The following is an 18,284-nucleotide window of genomic DNA, read 5'->3' on the forward strand; positions in this document are numbered from 1 at the left end:
GTTCTTTCTGTTTTTCTCTGACTTTTTCAGACCACCTCCTTTGATTACACTACAGTCATGTTTGCACTTCGGATTTTGTGTTACCTTCGATTGTCTTGTGTTTCCGGATTTTTTTTTTATATATGAAAGACATTGGGAGAGCTTATGTACATTGGTCAAAAAACATTAAACTTCTACAGAAGTTTACCTATTATTACCTATCTATTCTGACTGCTTATTTGGCATTTTAGTTGGTATCGTCCTTGCCTATATAAAACTGGACAAGAAAAAACAAATTTAACCTATATTTGTCCAAAAAGAAACATATAATATGCAATTTTATATTCAGATGGAGCATGGAGAAATGTAAGTAATGGACATCAGGTCAAAGTTATTCTATGCTAACTAATGTAACCATAGCAGCACACACATCACATTGCCTGGCCAGGCCTCTTCATTTGAGTGTACCCTTTGTCCACTGAGCACATTCTGTCTCCCTTGGCCCACCCCACATACCCACACCCTCTATTATGTCACTTAAGATATATTTGGATGTTCTCCAAATAGCCAACACATGGGCTGCCTCCAAATCTGCTTTAGTTTTTCGTAAGCTCTTCTGATCAGAGCAGTCTCTTTGGCACCCCCTCCCTCCCACCTGATGAGAATACTAAATCTGGAATCTCAGCTCTTAACCACAGCTTGATAAAGAAGCTAATGCACATTTGAACAAACAATGGGGACATGCTGTAATCCCTCTTTCAATCTCCCTGAACATGAGGCATTAAATAACAGTCACCAAAAAGAGTCCTGCTGCGGCTGACTGCTGTCTGTCAGTCACCATGGCCCCAGCATACAGAACAGAGATGGTCCAGCCCAGACAGTCTGCTCTGTTGCGGTATCTGAGAGAGAGATTATGCATTCCCTACACAACCAGGAATTATTCTGTCGGTATATTTCAAAAGGTTGTTTCGCCCATCTTCCAGTAATTTCCTAAATCCCAATTGGGTTGGGGTAGGAGTCGGTGACGGCATGCTCCCCGGGCATGTCTGCACAACTGTGACACTAAGCCCATTATGTTTCCATTATGGGCCTCAATTTTCTCTGAGCTTTTCACTTTTGACACTGCCTCCTCTCAAATCGCAGCCCATATTGCTCAACCTTCTTTACTTAACGTTTATGCATTTTTACAAGTCGCCTCTATGGTTCTCTAACACCATTAGTGACAGATGGCCAAGGTTTGTTACAGGGATGAGCTGTAGCACTTTTCTCCCCCTGTCTTACTCTCCCCAGTCTGGGGGCTAAAAGCAGTGGCATGTCGTTGTACTGGCCAATGCTTAATACAATCCAGTCGCTAGTCCTCAGAACAGTATCGCTTGGAATTCAACAGTAAGCAAAATCTCAGCTCTGCTGTTGAAATGCATCCCTCTAATATCTTCAAGAGGACTCGATAAGTCTCTTGTTGCAAAGCCGTGTGTTTAGTGCATGATTAACAAGCATTGCCGTCTGCTGCTACTCAAGGTGATAGTGATCAAAGCTGCTCCACAGACACTCAAGTGTCTATATGGTTCTTCTCAGCAGAATGTTCTTATGCAAAACCTCATCACGCACTGAAGCCAATATCCTGTTAACGACCCTCCCTCTCTCTAATTATATGTGAACTATCTCATTTCAGCTATAATGACCCAGTGAAACTAACCTAATTTCACTTAAAACAGAAGAACAACCTTGAAGTTGTCATTGAAAGGCCTCTCTGTGACTCAAACCCCTTTAAAGCTACACTCTGTCATGGCAGCCATCGCTCAACATTAAAATAAACCATAATTTGAGGAGAAAAATATCCTGTCTTGATGTCCAAGATTAAGTTTAGACTGAACCAAATATCTATTTACATGTTAATGTATTCCTTTCCTTCAGAAGGAACATAGAATTGTTGCCTTCAAGAACTTTGTAATAAAAGCCTCAGATCGATGATAATGGCATTTGTGCTTGTGTTTGTCATCTTTGCAAAAGCAACAGTGCAGGAATTTCCTAGATTTATTTGTATACTAGTGCTGTAAGTGCCGTGTAAATTATCCTAACTGTCTTTGTCGCTGTTTATCTTTGTAATGCAGCACTATTAAAGGCTATCCATTAATGCCCATGGCTTGTCTAATCAATGGCTGAATAAAATCAGCTTGTTTTGTGGCGTTTTATGCAGACGTGCATGTTCTGCTAGACCGATCTTTTCTTCTTGTTACTCAACAGGAATAGCTAAAACACAACCAAATTGATGATACTTAAGTATAGGACACGCCTGCTATGACTCTGAAAAGGCTAGATAACGGAGATATTATTAAGGAGTTATATTTACATTCTATTTGTTTCCATTTGACTATGAATATGTAGCCAGTGTATTGCAGATAACTAGCCAACAAGACTGCTTTAGCTCATGGGTTTTAGTGATGCTGAATTGTAAGGAACTTCAAATTGAGCCTTGTCGTATTCAGTTAATTTACTATGATGTGTAATATACACTGTATTTATGCCATACCTAATGCTGCTCTCTATATCTACACTCTTAGAAAAAAGTGTTCTGTGGCTGTCCCCATAGGAGAACCCATTTTGGTACCAGGTAGAACTATTTTAGGTTCCATGTAGAACCCTCTGTGGATAGGGTCCTACATGGAACACAAAAGGGTTCGACCTTGAAACAAAAGGGGTTCTTCAAAGGGTTCTCCTATGGGGAAAGCCGAAGAACCCTTTTTGGTTCTAGATACATAGCATATTTATCCATATTTCACAAAGCAGTTTACAATTAGTTAACAGTGCGGGAATTAAGGAAAGATTTGACTGTGCAAAACTGCAATCTGGTGCAGTCTTTAGTAGCAGAGGGATCAGTGTTTGCAGCAGCTAAGCAGATGTGCTACTTCTGCCCCCATTTTGTCTCTTCTATGGGTGGGAGTGGGGAGTGGTGTGTACGGGCTTACAAACAAACACTACTGGCCAAGGACTAGCAGACACAGAAAACCAACACCCACCACTGGTTACTAACTGGATCACCATCTTTGAATGTGTGTGATATTTATTATCAGTTCATCCTTAAAGGGATAGTTCACCCAAAGTAGTAAGAATATTAAAAACAAAAAAAACATGTTTTAAGTGAGAATAGGCATTGGTCTGAAGCCGAAAAAGAAAGGAAATTCACTTGAGCACCACAATGCCTATTCCACCCATGCTCTACTAAGGTTTTACAGCACACAGCTTTGAACTACTACAGTAGCTATGTTGGTATTGTACTTCAAACTATGCGTAGGCAGGTTGCTTAGGATTCAAATCTTCTCAAACAGCCTAATTCATACTCTTAGAGGAGATGCTTCCACAATGTGATTTTTACCGCATACAAGGTAAAGTATTGGATTCTTCACACACAACAGTAAGACATTATCCCACTACATTACCTTTTCATGCTTTTTTAAATTAAGTGAATCCAAGCTTTGCTTTTATACTTACAAGATCGGCTTAATTGAGCTGTTTTGTCTTGTAATAATGTGGTGTGTGCCTGTATTTCCTTAAACCTTTATTTTAGTAAAATATGTAATTGAAAGAAATATATCATAATAACACCCTTTTTTGTTAAGTAGTTGTCCAACATAAAAATAGGTGGTGGTGTGTTGGACACAGTAGCTCAGATAGATAGAGCCTGTCTGCATTCCTGATTTCTGTAACTTAGCTTACCTGTGTAATATTGAATTAAGCTCAGAACTACTGTTCTATCAATTGCTGTGCTGATCAATGGACAGCATATTACCTCTATCAAAATAATATCTAGCTTAAAGTTCTGTTTGTACTTATTTATTTTTGCAATAAAGATGGTGACGCAACAATAATACACATTTATAATAGGCCTATATCTAAAAATACATACAGCTAAATTATACAGTGCATTCGGAAAGTATTCAGACCCCTTGACTTTTTCACAAAAAAAATACGTTACAGACTTATTCTAAAATTGATTAAATTGTTTTTTTCCTCATCAATCTACACACAATACCACATAATGAAAAAGCAAAAACAGATTTTTAGAAAATGTGGCAAATGTATTAAAATAAAAAATGGAAATATCACACTTACATAAGTATTCAGACGCTTTACTCTGTACTTTGTTGAAGCACGTTTGGCAGCGATTACGGTCTCGAGTCTTCTTGGCACAGCTGTATTTGGGGAATTTCTCCCATTCTTCTCTGCAGATCCTCTCAAACTCTGTCAGCTTGGATGGGGAGCATCGCTGCACAGCTATTTTCAGGTCTCTCCAGAGATGTTCAATCGGGTTCAAGTCCGGGCTCTGGCTGGGCCACTCAAGGACATTCAGAGACTTGTCCCTGAAGCCACTCCTGCATTGTCTTTGCTGTGTGCTTAGGGTCGTTGTCCTGTTGGAAGGTGAACCTTCGCCCCAGTCTAAGGTCCTGAGCACTCTCTGTACTTTGCTCCGTTCATCTTTCCCTCGTTCCTGATCAGTCTCCCATTCCCTGACGCTGAAAAACATCCCCACAGCATGATGCTGCCACCACCATGCTTTACCATAGGGATGGTGCCAGGTTTTCTTCAGATGTGATGCTTGGCATTCTGGCCAAAGAGTTCAATCTTGGTTTCAGCAGACCAGATAATCTTGTTTCTCATGGTCTGAGAGGTGCCTTTTGGCAAACTCCAAGCGGGCTGTTATGTGCCTTTTACTGAGGAGTGGCTTCCATCTGGCCACTCTACCATAAAGGCCTGATTGGTGGAGTGCTGCAGAGATGGTTGTCCTTCTGGAAGGTCCTCCCATCTCCACAGAGGAACTCTGGAGCTCTCTATCAGAGGGACCATTGGGTTCTTGGTCACCTCCCTGACCAAGGCCCTTCCCCCCCGATTGCTCAGTTTAGCCAGGCAACCAGCTCTAGGAAGATTCTTGGTGGTTTCAAACGTCTTCCATTTAAGAATGATGGAGGCCACTGTGTTCTTGGGGACCTTCAATGCTGCAGTCATTTTTTTGGTACCCTTCCCCAGATCTGTGCCTCGACACAATCCTGTCTCGGAGCTCTACGGACAATTCCTTTGACCTCATGACATGGTTTTTGCTCTGACATGAACTGTCAACTGTGGGACCTTGTATGAACAGGTGTGTGCCTTTCCAAATCATGTCCAATCAATTGAATTTTCCACAGGTGGACTCCAATCAAGTTGAAGAAACATCTTAAGGATGATCAATGGAAACAGGATGCACCTGAGCTCAATTTCGAGTCTTATAGCAAAGGGTCTGAATACTTACGTAAATAAGGTATTTCTGTTTTAGTTTCTTTTTATAAATGTTCACTTTGTCATTATGCGGTATTGTGTGTAGATTGATGAGGATTTGTATTTCTTTAATCCATTTTAGAATAAGGCTGTAACGTAACAAAATGTGGAAAAAGTCAAGGAGTCTAAATACTTTCTGAATGCACTGTATATAGACGTCTATAATAGTGAAAATAATGTTCTCTACATTTTCAATAAACACGTAGCTACAATCCTATGGGATTACTCTTCTGAAGTGAGTGATATTAAACACCACTGTTTGAGGTAATTTATGCTATTCTTACCTTGTGGTGCATGGTCATAGCTAAGTAATAAAATATGAATCATAGGTGGCAGTCACTCCTGGCCCATATGCTTCTTACAAGGTAAGAACAAGATTGACAAACGATAGAAATTGAGTGAACAATCCCTAGGGCATTGCTTTGCCTGTCTGTCACACCTTTCCCTATGAGAAGGAAATACTAATCATGGTCCTTCCTCTTTTCTTCTGGTTCTTTAGTGGTGGGCCGGCCAAAGCTACGTCCTTCCCACTGCTGAGTTGTTGCTCATCCTCTTCCTCTGCAGTCTGAAGACCTATCTCTTCTAACTGCATCTGCTATCTGCTTGATGATGATAATATAAATGTAAACATTAAAGAGAAATACACCCACTTTAATCCAAAGACATTTTAGCTTTATTTCCTCATATAGATTTTACTGTACACAGTTCATACCAATGCACAGAAGGCATATATGAATAGTTTCAGTGTTATCTTTTTCATCTTTTTCAAAGACACATGGCAATAAATAGCGCTCATGAAACAAGACTGTCAACACCTTTTGAAACTGTACAAGATTTACAACATTTAAGACGCAAAGTTCTGAGGCAACAGATTGAACAAAAAGTATATTGGTGTGTGTATATATTTGCATGTGATTTTTTTTCCTTTTTGTTTTTGTTCGTTTGCTTTCTGGTTGGCATAATGTATGCTCTTTTCAGCTGGTTCGACATTTGGCAATTGACACGGAAAGAAATATAAATTAGCAGACATTGAGATTTTGAGAGATGTTTTTACAGGAATTGTTCTATTCTGTCTGCATCTCATTTTGTTACCTCTGTTTATTTCATGGCATCTTAGATCATTTTCGTTCTTCAAGAGAGTGCCCCCTTGTACACTTATTTTGGTGGTAAGTCTTTAGAAACAACATGAAAGTCTTGAAACCAACACCATCACACAAGACTGAGATTTTGTAAAACCTCTCATCTCACCCAGTAGGGGTCCTAAGATACAGCCTGTACACAACAGCATACTCAGATACCATGACAATCAGGCCATCAGCTGCTTTACAGTGGCTCTAAGTATTACGTTTGATAATCCCTTTTGCATGTATTTATACTGAACAAAAATATAAATGAAACATGCAACAATTTCGAAGATTTTACTGAGTTACAGTTCATAGAAGGATATCAGTCAATTTACATAAATTCATTATGCCCTAATCTATGGATTTAACATAGCCAGGGGCGCAGCCATGGGTGGGCCTGGGCATAGGCCCACCAGCTTGGGAGCCAGGCCCACCCCCCTCCCCCCTCCTCAGACAATCCCGCAGGTGAAGAAGCCAGATGTGGAGGTCCTGGGCTGGTGTGGTTACACGTGGTCTGCGGTTGGATGTACTGCCAAATTCTCTCAAATGATGTTGGAGACGGCTTATGGTAGAGAAATTAACATTAAATTCTCTGGAAACAGCTCTGTTGGGCATTCCTGCAGCCAGAATGCCAATTGCACGCTCCCTCAAAACTTGAGGCATTGTGTTGTGTGACAAAACTGCACATTTTAGAGTGGCCTTTTATTGTCCCCAGCATAAGGTGCACCTGTGTAATGATCATGCTGTTTAATCAGCTTCTTGATATTTAAGGTGGATGGATTATCTTGGCAAAGGAGAAATACTCACTAACAGGGATATAAACAAATTTGTGCACAACATTTAAGAGAAATAAGCTTTTTGTGTGTATGGAACATTTCTGGGATCTTTTATTTCAGCTCATGACATATGGGACCAACACTTTACATGTTGCATTTATATTTTTGTTCAGTATATTTTGATGAGTGATATTACAGCTGTTGACAGAGAAGAGCAGCTTCTAAGCAGCCAAAGCTACTGGAGCCAGGATGGCTGTTTATGCCTTTTCAGCATTAACAGTGAATGTTTCTCAGTCAAGATTAGGTTGGTGTGTGTTTTCTCAGATACATAAATATACTGCATTAATGAAACATTTAGTAAAACCATTGTTCTGTTCCTGTATCTGTCATAATGAGACAGGATTCCCAATGTTGTCAGCTGCACCAATAAAATAGGATATCAAATGTGAATTTCCACATTGTTGTTGGGTTGCCTTTGCACTTCTTTCTATCCTACTGTCATTGGGTCACGACAACTTCTAGCAGAGAGCATATTCTGGGAGTATGGACAACAGAGTAATAAATACTGACAAAAGTGTACCCCCAGGACTACAGATCATTCACAGAGAAGAACAAGTCAAGCACCTACATTACAGAAGAGAATGGGTTTGAAGCAAGCGACTTCCCCCTCATGTACACAGAAGAATCTGTGGCTCCCACACTGTATAGACAGCCAGACCAACATCCTAAAAACCCAGTGCTGTTAGTTTCAGCATTACATTTAAAAAACGTAGCATTGTAAAATTAGACTTGTGTCACTGTTTGAAATGATTTCTCAAAAGAAACACTGCTGGGTTGCATTGTGCATTCATCTCTCTTCTGTTTGTTGCTGTCCATGTACAAAAGAGGAGAAGTGTAAAGTGCCTTGCCAATGTAAAAGGCTTTTATATGAACAGTGATCCTCCTTATTCAGAAGCATGCAGGAAGCTTCTTTTTTTTAGGGATTCCATTTAGATTGTGGCCCTAACATTGCTGATGGCTGTTTGGGCTTGCCTCAGGGTTTAATGACAAACACCATCCCAATGCAGAAACTCATGCTGGAAATGTCAAATCCAGTTTTTTTAGAGAATGGAAAAAAATATATCCATTAAAAAAAATGATAATACAGTGTAAGTTCAACATTCAGTTGTGTTTCGTCCTGCCATTCTGTTCTGTGTGGCGCCACTGCTCTGCTCAAGTCAGTGGAGGGTCTCCACACATCCTTTACTCTGTAGTGGTGGGAGGGTAGCTGAAGTGTAGCCTGTCTGGCATGGCTACCACTTCCACATCCATTATTGGACAACAAACAATATCAGTTTCAGGGAAATAGAAATGTAAAAAGCCTGCTTTGTCTGTCTCTGTACCCCAGTCAGTCTGCTGTGTTCATGGTGGAGCTCAGAACTGGGAGTGGTCCATCTCGTCCAGCCATGAGGCAGGGCTGGTGGGGAAGTCTGGGTAGCCCGTGCTGCTTCCCGTGGAGAGGTCAGAGGTGGGGCCTCCTGCCATGGCCCTGAGAGCCTGCCCCACGCCACCCTGCCCCCCCTGGGCCATGACGCTGTCCATGGTGAAGCCCAGGTTGTTGAGCAGCGGGGTGTGGCCGGGCAGCGAGGCAATGGACGAGGGTGACTGGGGGAGGCCGTAGGGACTGCCAGCCCGAATGTCATGATAGGGCTGTCCAGCAGCGTCTAGAGAGAAGCCTCCGTTCAACCCTCCCCCGTCGCCCACACTCCCATACAGGCTGTTGGTGTGGCCCAAGTCTGACAGGATCTGGTCATCTGGAGAGAGAAGGGAGGGAGGGTTTTAACACTTCTATGGTGCTGTCATCAACTATATCAACATTATACAGCTTTTATCTTTAAATAGAATGAAGTGCCGTTATGAAACCATTTTATTGAGGCAACATAATCTGGATTTCATCTAGGTAAATGGCATGGGTGTGTAGTGCTTCATAGTGTTCCCCCAGCGCTTAGTAAGAGGCTGAAAGAGTCGTGATTTACCTTAAGCTCAAACAAAGGGGGTCTGTGCGTGCAATACAAAATATTTGTCTCCGGCAGTCCCTCCAGTGCTGTTTCAATAACAACAATGCCCCAGAGCACTTTCCTTCTAATTGACTAAAAGCTTCACCTCCTTTATAGAGTTTCTGCTACGGGGCTTTCATTTCTCGTTAAAATGGCCTCCTTTTAAAAGTGGCTTGAGACTTTTATGAGTCCCCAAAACAGGCTCACAAACATCAAACATCCATAAAAACATGGGGATGTCTAAAATGTGATTTGCACAGCCGAAGCTTCTCTTTTCATGTGGGCTCCATTTTGGAGAAAGACAGGAATAGGAGGAGGAGTTGAGGAAGAGAGAGAGATGTGAAGTGGAGGTTTGGGGTTGGGTTAGCCATACTGACCTCTGAAGCTGAGCTCACTGTCACTCAGTCCCGCATCGTCTGCTGAACTCTCCTTCTCTGCTTTGTTGCCCCCTCGGTTACGTTTGACGCTTTTGTAGAACTGACCCCAACGGTGCCGTCCTGCATCCTTCTTCAGACGCTTCTCTTTTGCACGACGATTTTGGAACCACACCTGCCATTGTGGGAGTAGAGACGTTTGACTTCTAATTCATGTATATATCTGCATATTATCACTAGGATGTTATCTTAAGCTAGTCCAACTAGACAACTGCTCAGCTTGGTATTAGAGATCCTGTTGAGGCACACACCTGCACTACTCTCATGTCCAGCCCCGTCTCTGAGGAGAGCTGCTCGCGGACGTGGCGTGCTGGCTTGGGAGAGTTCTTGTAGGCGATTTTAAGGGTCTCCAGCTGTTTGGCTGTGATGGTGGTCCGTGGTCGCTTTGCCCCTGCCTCTGAATCATCTGAGAAAGACATACAAGGATTCTAGAAGATTTTCTGGAAGTATATTGTTTGCAATATTTGCAACATTTTTTGATTGAAATCAACTTGTGGATTTTCACTTTTGAAAACATCATATAGGTTTTACTATGTATCAACTAGAAAATACATGTGAAGAACTTGCTTGGATGGACTGTATCGTAAGTCAATACCCTTCTGAAACTGTCCCACTCTAGCTGTAGGGGACATAAATCTCCCCAGGGAATGCCAGAAGAAGGGAGTTATTGTGGACCCACTGTAAAAGTACATCGCATCACTTAACATAATCAATCAGTGGGCCATGGAAATCTCCATAAATACACAGGCAGAGCTTTCAGAATCAGATCCATAAAAGGTCACAGCAACTGGAGATTGAATGCCCAAGCAGGACACTGAGAGACACTGAGAGACACTGGAACCCCATCCGGCTAGGTTTATGATGATTCTGTCGCTTCACTATCCCCCTGTCTCTTGTGATTCCTCAATGCTTCAGTATTCTTGTACATACAGGAGTTAATTGCACCTTGCTGTCTGCTGAACTCCCTGTCTGAATGCTTTTGAATGGGCTGCTAATTCCTGCACCTCTCTCCACAGCTCCACTGCTGGACTCTGCTGGACCCATCACTCAGAGCATCACACCAGCTCTAGATAGTTAATGTCAAGTCTATTCCTTGAAGAGGTTCTGAATATGACAGTTTATCAACCAGGGAGATAAGACTGAATTATTCACTCCAAATATTTGGAGGGTGTTTGATGGCCAATTGGCCATAGGACTAGTAGGATGGCCCAGTCAGAAACCTACCATTCTGTTTGGCTGTTTCGTAATCCTCCTTGCACACCAGCCTGCCATCCTCCATGAGGTAGAACTCATCCCCAGTGGCCAGCTGCCGGCTGCACATGACGCAGGCGAAGCAGTGCAGGTGGTACACAAAGTCCTGGGCCTTCCGCACCACCTGGGTCGGAGGGATCCCCTGTTGGCACGACGCACACTTTGTTCCAAACCGCCTGAAAGTACACACACACACACATACACACCTGCCATCAGATATACAAACCCCACACAGAACAGGTGGATGCATCTCCACTGTTCAGAGGCTGAAGATAACATGGCCTTATAACATAGTTATAACGTAGCATGCATAGTTTTAACTGCCACTTCCACCTGTAATAATAGTATCTGTATCACTACTTGTGTTAGTTGTAGAGGGGCAAAGCATCAGTGGTGGAATGTATTTGTGTTGGTGGTGGGCTTGTCCTCAGCTTGACGAATGGCCTGGATCAATGTAGTGGTAGTGGAGGCTATAAGAACCAGTAGAGAGAGCCCTGCACAGTAAACAGGCTGAAGAGAACCAATAAAGCACTGACTCAGGAGGGGCTGTAAATCACAAAGCCTATACAGAGAAATAAATCCTTCCTTTAGAGTCTAAAGCCGTGATGATGAAACTTCTCCTTGGTCTAAAGTTTAGACCAAGGAGAAGTTTCATCATCACGGCTGGGAAATCCAGCACTATACTCCAGTTTCCAGCCCAGGCCCAAGCCGCATCATCTCTACTCCTCTCCCTGTCTCCGGTAGCATCCCCATAGTGCACACACAGCATCGCTGCAGTTTTAACATCAGAAATCCCCCCTATTGTCCCCAGGGCCGCCTAATAAAGTTAGCCTCCACTCTCTGACTCGCAAGCTTTTTAGGTCTCATTGAAGCTTCTGACATTAAAACCTCTCAAACATGATTTAGTAAAAGCCAGTACTGATCCTGTTTTGGATAAAAGTCTAACTTAATTTTCTTCTTTAATGCCTCAGAAATTCAATCGTAAAAAGATAGAAGCAAATGGGAGAGAAAGAGGGATGAGAAGAAATTCAAAGTTGCTGTTTTGTGTGTCCAGCTAAGGCTGGTAGAGCAGTAATAAATTGAATTTGTTTATAGAGTGTCTTTGGAGTTGAAAGTTTGAGTGTTATGTGTTCTGTCTTATCCAACATAAGTATTCAACATGGACAAAAAAACAGGAGGATGTTGTAGGATGTTCAGCTTGATTAACCTCATTGTGTTGGTCCTGTCACTAAATATTGACACAAGCCTGTTTTATAACACATCCATTATCTCAAATCATTATATTATGATAGTAAACTATGCAAAGAGGAAAATCCTCACTGGCACTAGTCCTGTATGATCAAGTGAAGTCAAACCTAGTCCATGAGTAATGTGGTCACCAAATCTTTCCTCAGACCAAAGCAACACGCAACACAGACCACTCTGATCATGTCACAGATTTTACAAGTCAAACCCAGTGCAATCTTATTGGCATTTTTGAGCTCACAATTAAAGTAAATCACTTTTACATATAATGTCACTTAGCTTGCTACAATCAAATTCTCCAAATTCCCATTTAAACAAGATAGGTGAATGTTTTAAGATGAAGAAGTGGAACTCACTTGAAGAAATCCTCTTTGCAGTACACATTTCCCGCCCGCGAGAAACACTTGTCTGCCAGCAACGCTTGACAGTCAGCACACTTGAGGCACTTGGAGTGCCAGTGGCGGTCCAGCACCTTCAGGATGAACTTGTCGAGGATGTGTTGACTACAGCCCGCACACTGGGGGATTTCTGGGGGGAGAGAGCGAGAGAGCACACACCATGCGTTAAGAGAAAATATTGGTGCTGGAATAGTGCAAGAAGACAGGTGAGCATTGCCCTGGCAGGTTTATAAGATCAGAGCCGGGTAAAATGATGTTAAACAAAATCGGTCATGTAGCCTAATTCCTCATCATTGTGACCCTCGATGAAAACAAATAGAGTAAATTGTGTCATCATGCCACTCATTCGACTTAGATTTATCAAAGGCCTGTGCCAGTGCCACAATATTTAGCCTTGAAGTGGATTTGATTGGATAAGCCCACTGATTCGAAACCAACTAGTATTAAATAGTAATAGTAATAAATAACATGAAGAAAAAAACGGACCTATAAGGAGGAGCAGTAGCCTAGGCCTAATAGTGTTAAAAACAATACACCATCATTACCATCAACATCTTAACACCAGCATAGTGTCACTATTGATGTGATATAAGATTAGGCTATGCAAAAGCAAATAACCAGAGTTATTTTTATATTTATAACACACACACACACACATATATATATATATATATATATATATATATATAATGTGATAGAATAATACATATTAATAGTATTGTTATTATTATTATTATTATTATTATTATTATTATAGCCATCTTATTTTTTTCATTTGAGAATATGACATTTCGGAAATAATTTCCCTCAATCTCCGTTGTCGTCAGTGCAACGGTAGCGCATGTGAACAATGACAAGATGAAGAGCGACTTCTCATGGTAGACTAAATTGCCTTTTCAATATATTAGAATAGTGGGTGAGGGCATGAAGATTATCGAAATTGAAACTGACCCCTCAAACTCATGAAAACGGATGCAATAAGCACTGTTCTGTGCACAAAATAATTGGGAAGGAGGTGCTGTTTCTTGTGCTCGAGCAGTTTAATATTTTTACTGTATCTACAGTATGTCTGCAATTAGCCTATCTCAAGCTAATTGTTGTTTTAAATAAATAATTATTTAAATCACACTGCCTAATCAGTAATCTAATCACACCCATACCAAGCTGTTTAATGTGCGCTGTGGAGGTCACGACAACATTTCAAAACAATTACAATACAGTAGGCCTACATGTGCATCTTCATACTGTAGCCTACTTTGGGATACATTTTTGAAGAGTAAAACATTTACATTTTTAATTATAGTTTCTGGAGGGCTGCTCAATCAACTACATTTATACAAAAGGCCTAAGCTAAGCATGCACAAATATAGGGTTGATTTTACGATACACTTATGAAGGAGATACGGTAGCCTATACAATGTACAGGAGAGACATTTTGAGATGCTGCAAAGGTCAATTTCTTTAATTTTACTATTGCGATGTGGCATTACCTATACAGACATGGGCATAACAGGTATTTCCCAATCAACTTCACAATCAAATGAGATAACTATGGAGTACATGGCTTTTTAATAATACTTTTTACAAAACTAAAATGAAAGATAGGTGTATTTTACATCCACAAAAAACGAAAGACTTCTTCTGATTTGATGGTGCTTTATGCATTATGCTGTGGTGGAAGTGGTGGTACTGAAAGGATAGCACGAGAGCCAATCTTGGCAGTATTCACGTTCGATGTCTAATAGCCCCTACACCCCCCCCCCTCCCCTCCCTCCCTCCCTCCCTCTCTCTCTCTCTCTCTCTCTCTCTCTTTCTGCATAACTTATAAATCACACGATTAAACCACTTAAGATCTCTTGTGAGCCTCCTCAAGAGGGGTCCTCAAATCTCAGCAAATGTGATCCTATACGCTTCCTTTTCTCAGTTACAATATATGCATCGCCTATAACATAAATCTATCATGCTCGTTTACTGTATTTCAATTAGCAGAGGCTAATTGTGTTTTTTAACAGGATTAAAAAAGTGTTTCATATCACCCAAGTCATGTGCTTATTAGCTACAGTATCGTAACACCAAATAAGAAAGCCTATAGGAACAAGCTCGCCTATAGAGCTCAAAGGCCACATTGAGCTCATAGACCTATAGCTCATATGTTTTGTAGATTGCATGAACTACACTTCAAAGCAAACAGGCTGTAAACTCTATTCAGGAAATAATCTTATTTTTCTTGGGGCCTAAACGTCTCTTGTATCCAAACGGTTTAGAATAATTACCCTTATTCATAAGAGCATGCTAACAGCCATATTAATCATGATAATAACGTTTAGATACATAATACTAAATTGCTTTTATTCCTAGAGTAATCCGGTATTAAATCCAGCATGTATGCACGAAGGGGGGTTGAGTGGCAAGATCTTTACACAATCTTTTAATCTGTCTCGATTTACAAAATTAAAGAGCATACACCACTAACATATATTTATATAGGTTAAACCAATTCTATTTCACAATTCTGCATTGTTTCACTTTGTGCATTAAACATTATGGTTCACTATCTTTATCAATAAGGTAGCCTAAATGAAGGTCAATTCAATACACTTTTAAATGGGTTAAATTATCAATTATGCTAGATTCTAAACAAAAATATACTCTCCTGCGCTGAAAGAAGCAATAGCTCGTTTGGATCTGCGTTATAAACTATATAGTATTGCATTGTGGATTAAAAGCAACATTAGAGGTAATAGTCTAGGTCCATCTATACATTTCCGTGGCTCGCATATGAATAATTAAATCAGGAATTTATCCAATTCCAGTTCCATCTTGATTGCACGATCAGATTATATAGGCCTATAGCATAGATTAACAAAACTGAGATAAAGAGCCGATGCGAAGATAATGACCAATTATTTGCTTTGATGCAGAGAGGTAAAGTAGTTACTGCACACACAATGTAGTGACATATTCCACGTTGGTCATTTTTTAAATAAAAATTAAAACTACCTGTTTTAGTAGGCTATAGTATCATATCACAATCTATAATTGTTTTATAGCCTACACCCTATGTGTCAAACAATAACAAGACTGACATAATTGTACAATTATGTAGTCTACAATTGTGCAATAACACAGCTATAACAGAAACATCAAAGCATACGTAAACATTGCCTGGATAATTCCGATATGACTCAGTAATAGCTGTCAGTCAAACTGGTGGGGTATGGAGAGTAGGTGATGAGAGCATCTGATCTCTCGTCCATGGCCAGACTCATTTGCAAATAAACAGCTGTCTCATCTCTGACCAGAAGCAAACTTATCATACAGCTCGAGGGAATAGAATAAGAAAATGCGCTCGAGGTAGAGAATATTAATATTCCTGTATGATAAATAAAAAAGTACAAACTTAAAGTGTTTATGTCTTGATGAGTATTATACTATTATACACACGTCACAACCTAGGCCTATATATGCACAGGGGTTCTAATAGTGTAAAACCAGCATGTACAACTCGTGCATAAGGCTGGAGTTTGGAAACACAACACTGTGAGCAGTACAAATGCACACTTTAAACAAGACATAGACCACATGTGATAAAGAATCTCTATCCATACAGCATTCCACAAAATTCCACGAGGACCAGAAGATAGAAATGAAATGCAGAACACCCTCACTTCAAATAACAATATGAAACACAAGTAATGTGAGTAAGTTGAATAATATGAATACATATGATCCAGTAGAATAACATCGCTGCCTTCTTTAGCCTGGCTTTTCTGTCCCTCAACCCAGTTTAATTAAACGCTACATATTTTTCTACAGCAGTGCCCTGCAGCATTTCAGAGCTCGCCTGCCAATTTCTGTATGATATAATCAATATAGAAAAGGAAGTGGAAAAGCCTTACGTTGCATTGGCACTCCGAGTATCTCCGGGACACCCTTCACAGGACTCTCTGTTGGTAGAACAGCCGCACTTTGCATCATTGTGATCCAAAACGGGGAATAAACACACACATATACACGCTCAACAAGGTGGGCTGAAGCTCCCGTCTATTTAGTGAGAAAATTAGAATATGTTAAATAGAAACAGGGTCTGAACCCTTCTGTAGATCTTGCTGTCCGGTTTTTTATTATCCTGGAATATTGTCCATGCGTGCGAGATTTCGCCGTGCTCTTTTGATGTGGATCAAACAAGCTGCTTGATTCATTCACACTGCAGGGGCAACTGTGACGTCACCCCAGCATAGGCACCACCAGGGACCAATGGGATCCTCGGACAAGCCTCAAATGGGAGGAAGAATTCTGCTCGTGAGCGCAGGTGTGCAGTGAGAAAGAAGGAAGAATTGGTGACAAGGCAGAATGCCACCAGAAAGACGCGACCTTCTTTAGAATAGTATCAATAAATATAGTCTGGCTTTGCTCGTAGCTTTGTTTTTCTGTCAGTATAACTGAAGGGGTCAAATGTTTTTCAGCTGAAAATGGCAATACGCTTTGATAGACTTTGCACTATCAAAGCGTATCTTTCTTCAAATACGTGAAAGTGAACATTGAGCAACCGCTACTAGCCTATACAGCCGAACCTACAGCCTACCTGTGCTGGTGACAGATATGAAATTAATACGTTTCTACATATTGTCAAGGATTTGACAATTAGCCTATCGGTAAATTGCATGTAGGCTAAATGTTGAAAAAAATCTGCTCTAAACCTTCAGGAAAAGTAGGTCCTATTTGTTAGGATAGGAGTTATTGAATTTGGTTTGCCGATAGCATACGAATAGGCCTACCATCGATGATGTGTAGGCTAAAAAATGATGTGAATTAAATTTTGTTGATTGGACATACAGGACCTTCCACCCGCATCTGGGATATGGATGCCTGATGAAGACCTAAGGGTAGAAACGTTATGATAAAATCACCTGAGAGCATGAGAAGAAGTGTGCGGCGTTTTCCTTTTTATTTTTCGTTGATTGGACATAATCACAATATTTGTGTCTGATCTCTATGAATGGGATGTAACCTGACTGTAAGTAAGACCTATTATCCGAGAGCCTTGACAGGTATTAGAAGTCCATGCACAATCCTTCTGACAGTGTTCATTTCAATTCCGCGTTTGAGAGACTGCTCTCGGGTTAAGATATTCCCCCCGGAGAGTTCGTAGTTCAAGCTAGATGAACTCAATCTTCGCTTCCAATTTGCTTCAAGCATGTACAGTGTGGTTGCTTGGTCCGCGTCCCAAGCGTTCAGGTGAACAATACGATCCTATTCCACTCACACGTTGAACGAAATCGTAGCCTACAAGCAGCCGACCGTCTGAATCTCGGGAATATCTGAATACAAAAGAACTACAGCATATGGGCCTATGTCTGCTATTACCCTAACCCGTACCACCATTCCTACTATAACAACAAGTGTTTACATGAATGATCATGAACATTGAACATTTATAACATTAAATAATATATGTAGGCTATGAATCATCATTGAATTATTGTATTACGATATAACAATACTAATAATAAGAATATTAACAATACTACTACTACTGCTACTACTACTACTAATAATAAAATGAATAATAGCCTAATAATATCAACAGAATTTTGATAATGAGCACAATAACTGTAGAATATGATTTTGTGCAGACAACAATTGAAAGAATAAAATATTAATTTGGGGCATAAGAAATATCAGGGGGAGTTTCTATTCACCATGCGTGCTTCCACTGGCACAGACGTCA

At 40.7% G+C, this 18,284-nt stretch overlaps 1 protein-coding gene across 1 annotated transcript; it reads right to left on the reverse strand.

Annotated features, from left to right (window-relative positions):
* Positions 1-7,679: 7,679 nt before the first annotated feature.
* On the reverse strand, positions 7,680-16,737 carry LOC121533394 (LIM/homeobox protein Lhx4-like). Its single transcript, XM_041839299.1, has 6 exons — positions 16,453-16,737; positions 12,512-12,683; positions 10,884-11,086; positions 9,911-10,065; positions 9,603-9,774; positions 7,680-8,982 (listed from the first exon to the last, which is right to left on the reverse strand). Exons 1-6 carry the CDS (start codon positions 16,529-16,531, stop codon positions 8,603-8,605), a joined length of 1,161 nt encoding a protein of 386 aa, XP_041695233.1. The 5' UTR covers positions 16,532-16,737; the 3' UTR covers positions 7,680-8,602.
* Positions 16,738-18,284: the final 1,547 nt, after the last annotated feature.

This window comes from Coregonus clupeaformis, chromosome 20 (assembly GCF_020615455.1).
Source record: "Coregonus clupeaformis isolate EN_2021a chromosome 20, ASM2061545v1, whole genome shotgun sequence".
NCBI classification, from domain to species: domain Eukaryota; kingdom Metazoa; phylum Chordata; class Actinopteri; order Salmoniformes; family Salmonidae; genus Coregonus; species Coregonus clupeaformis.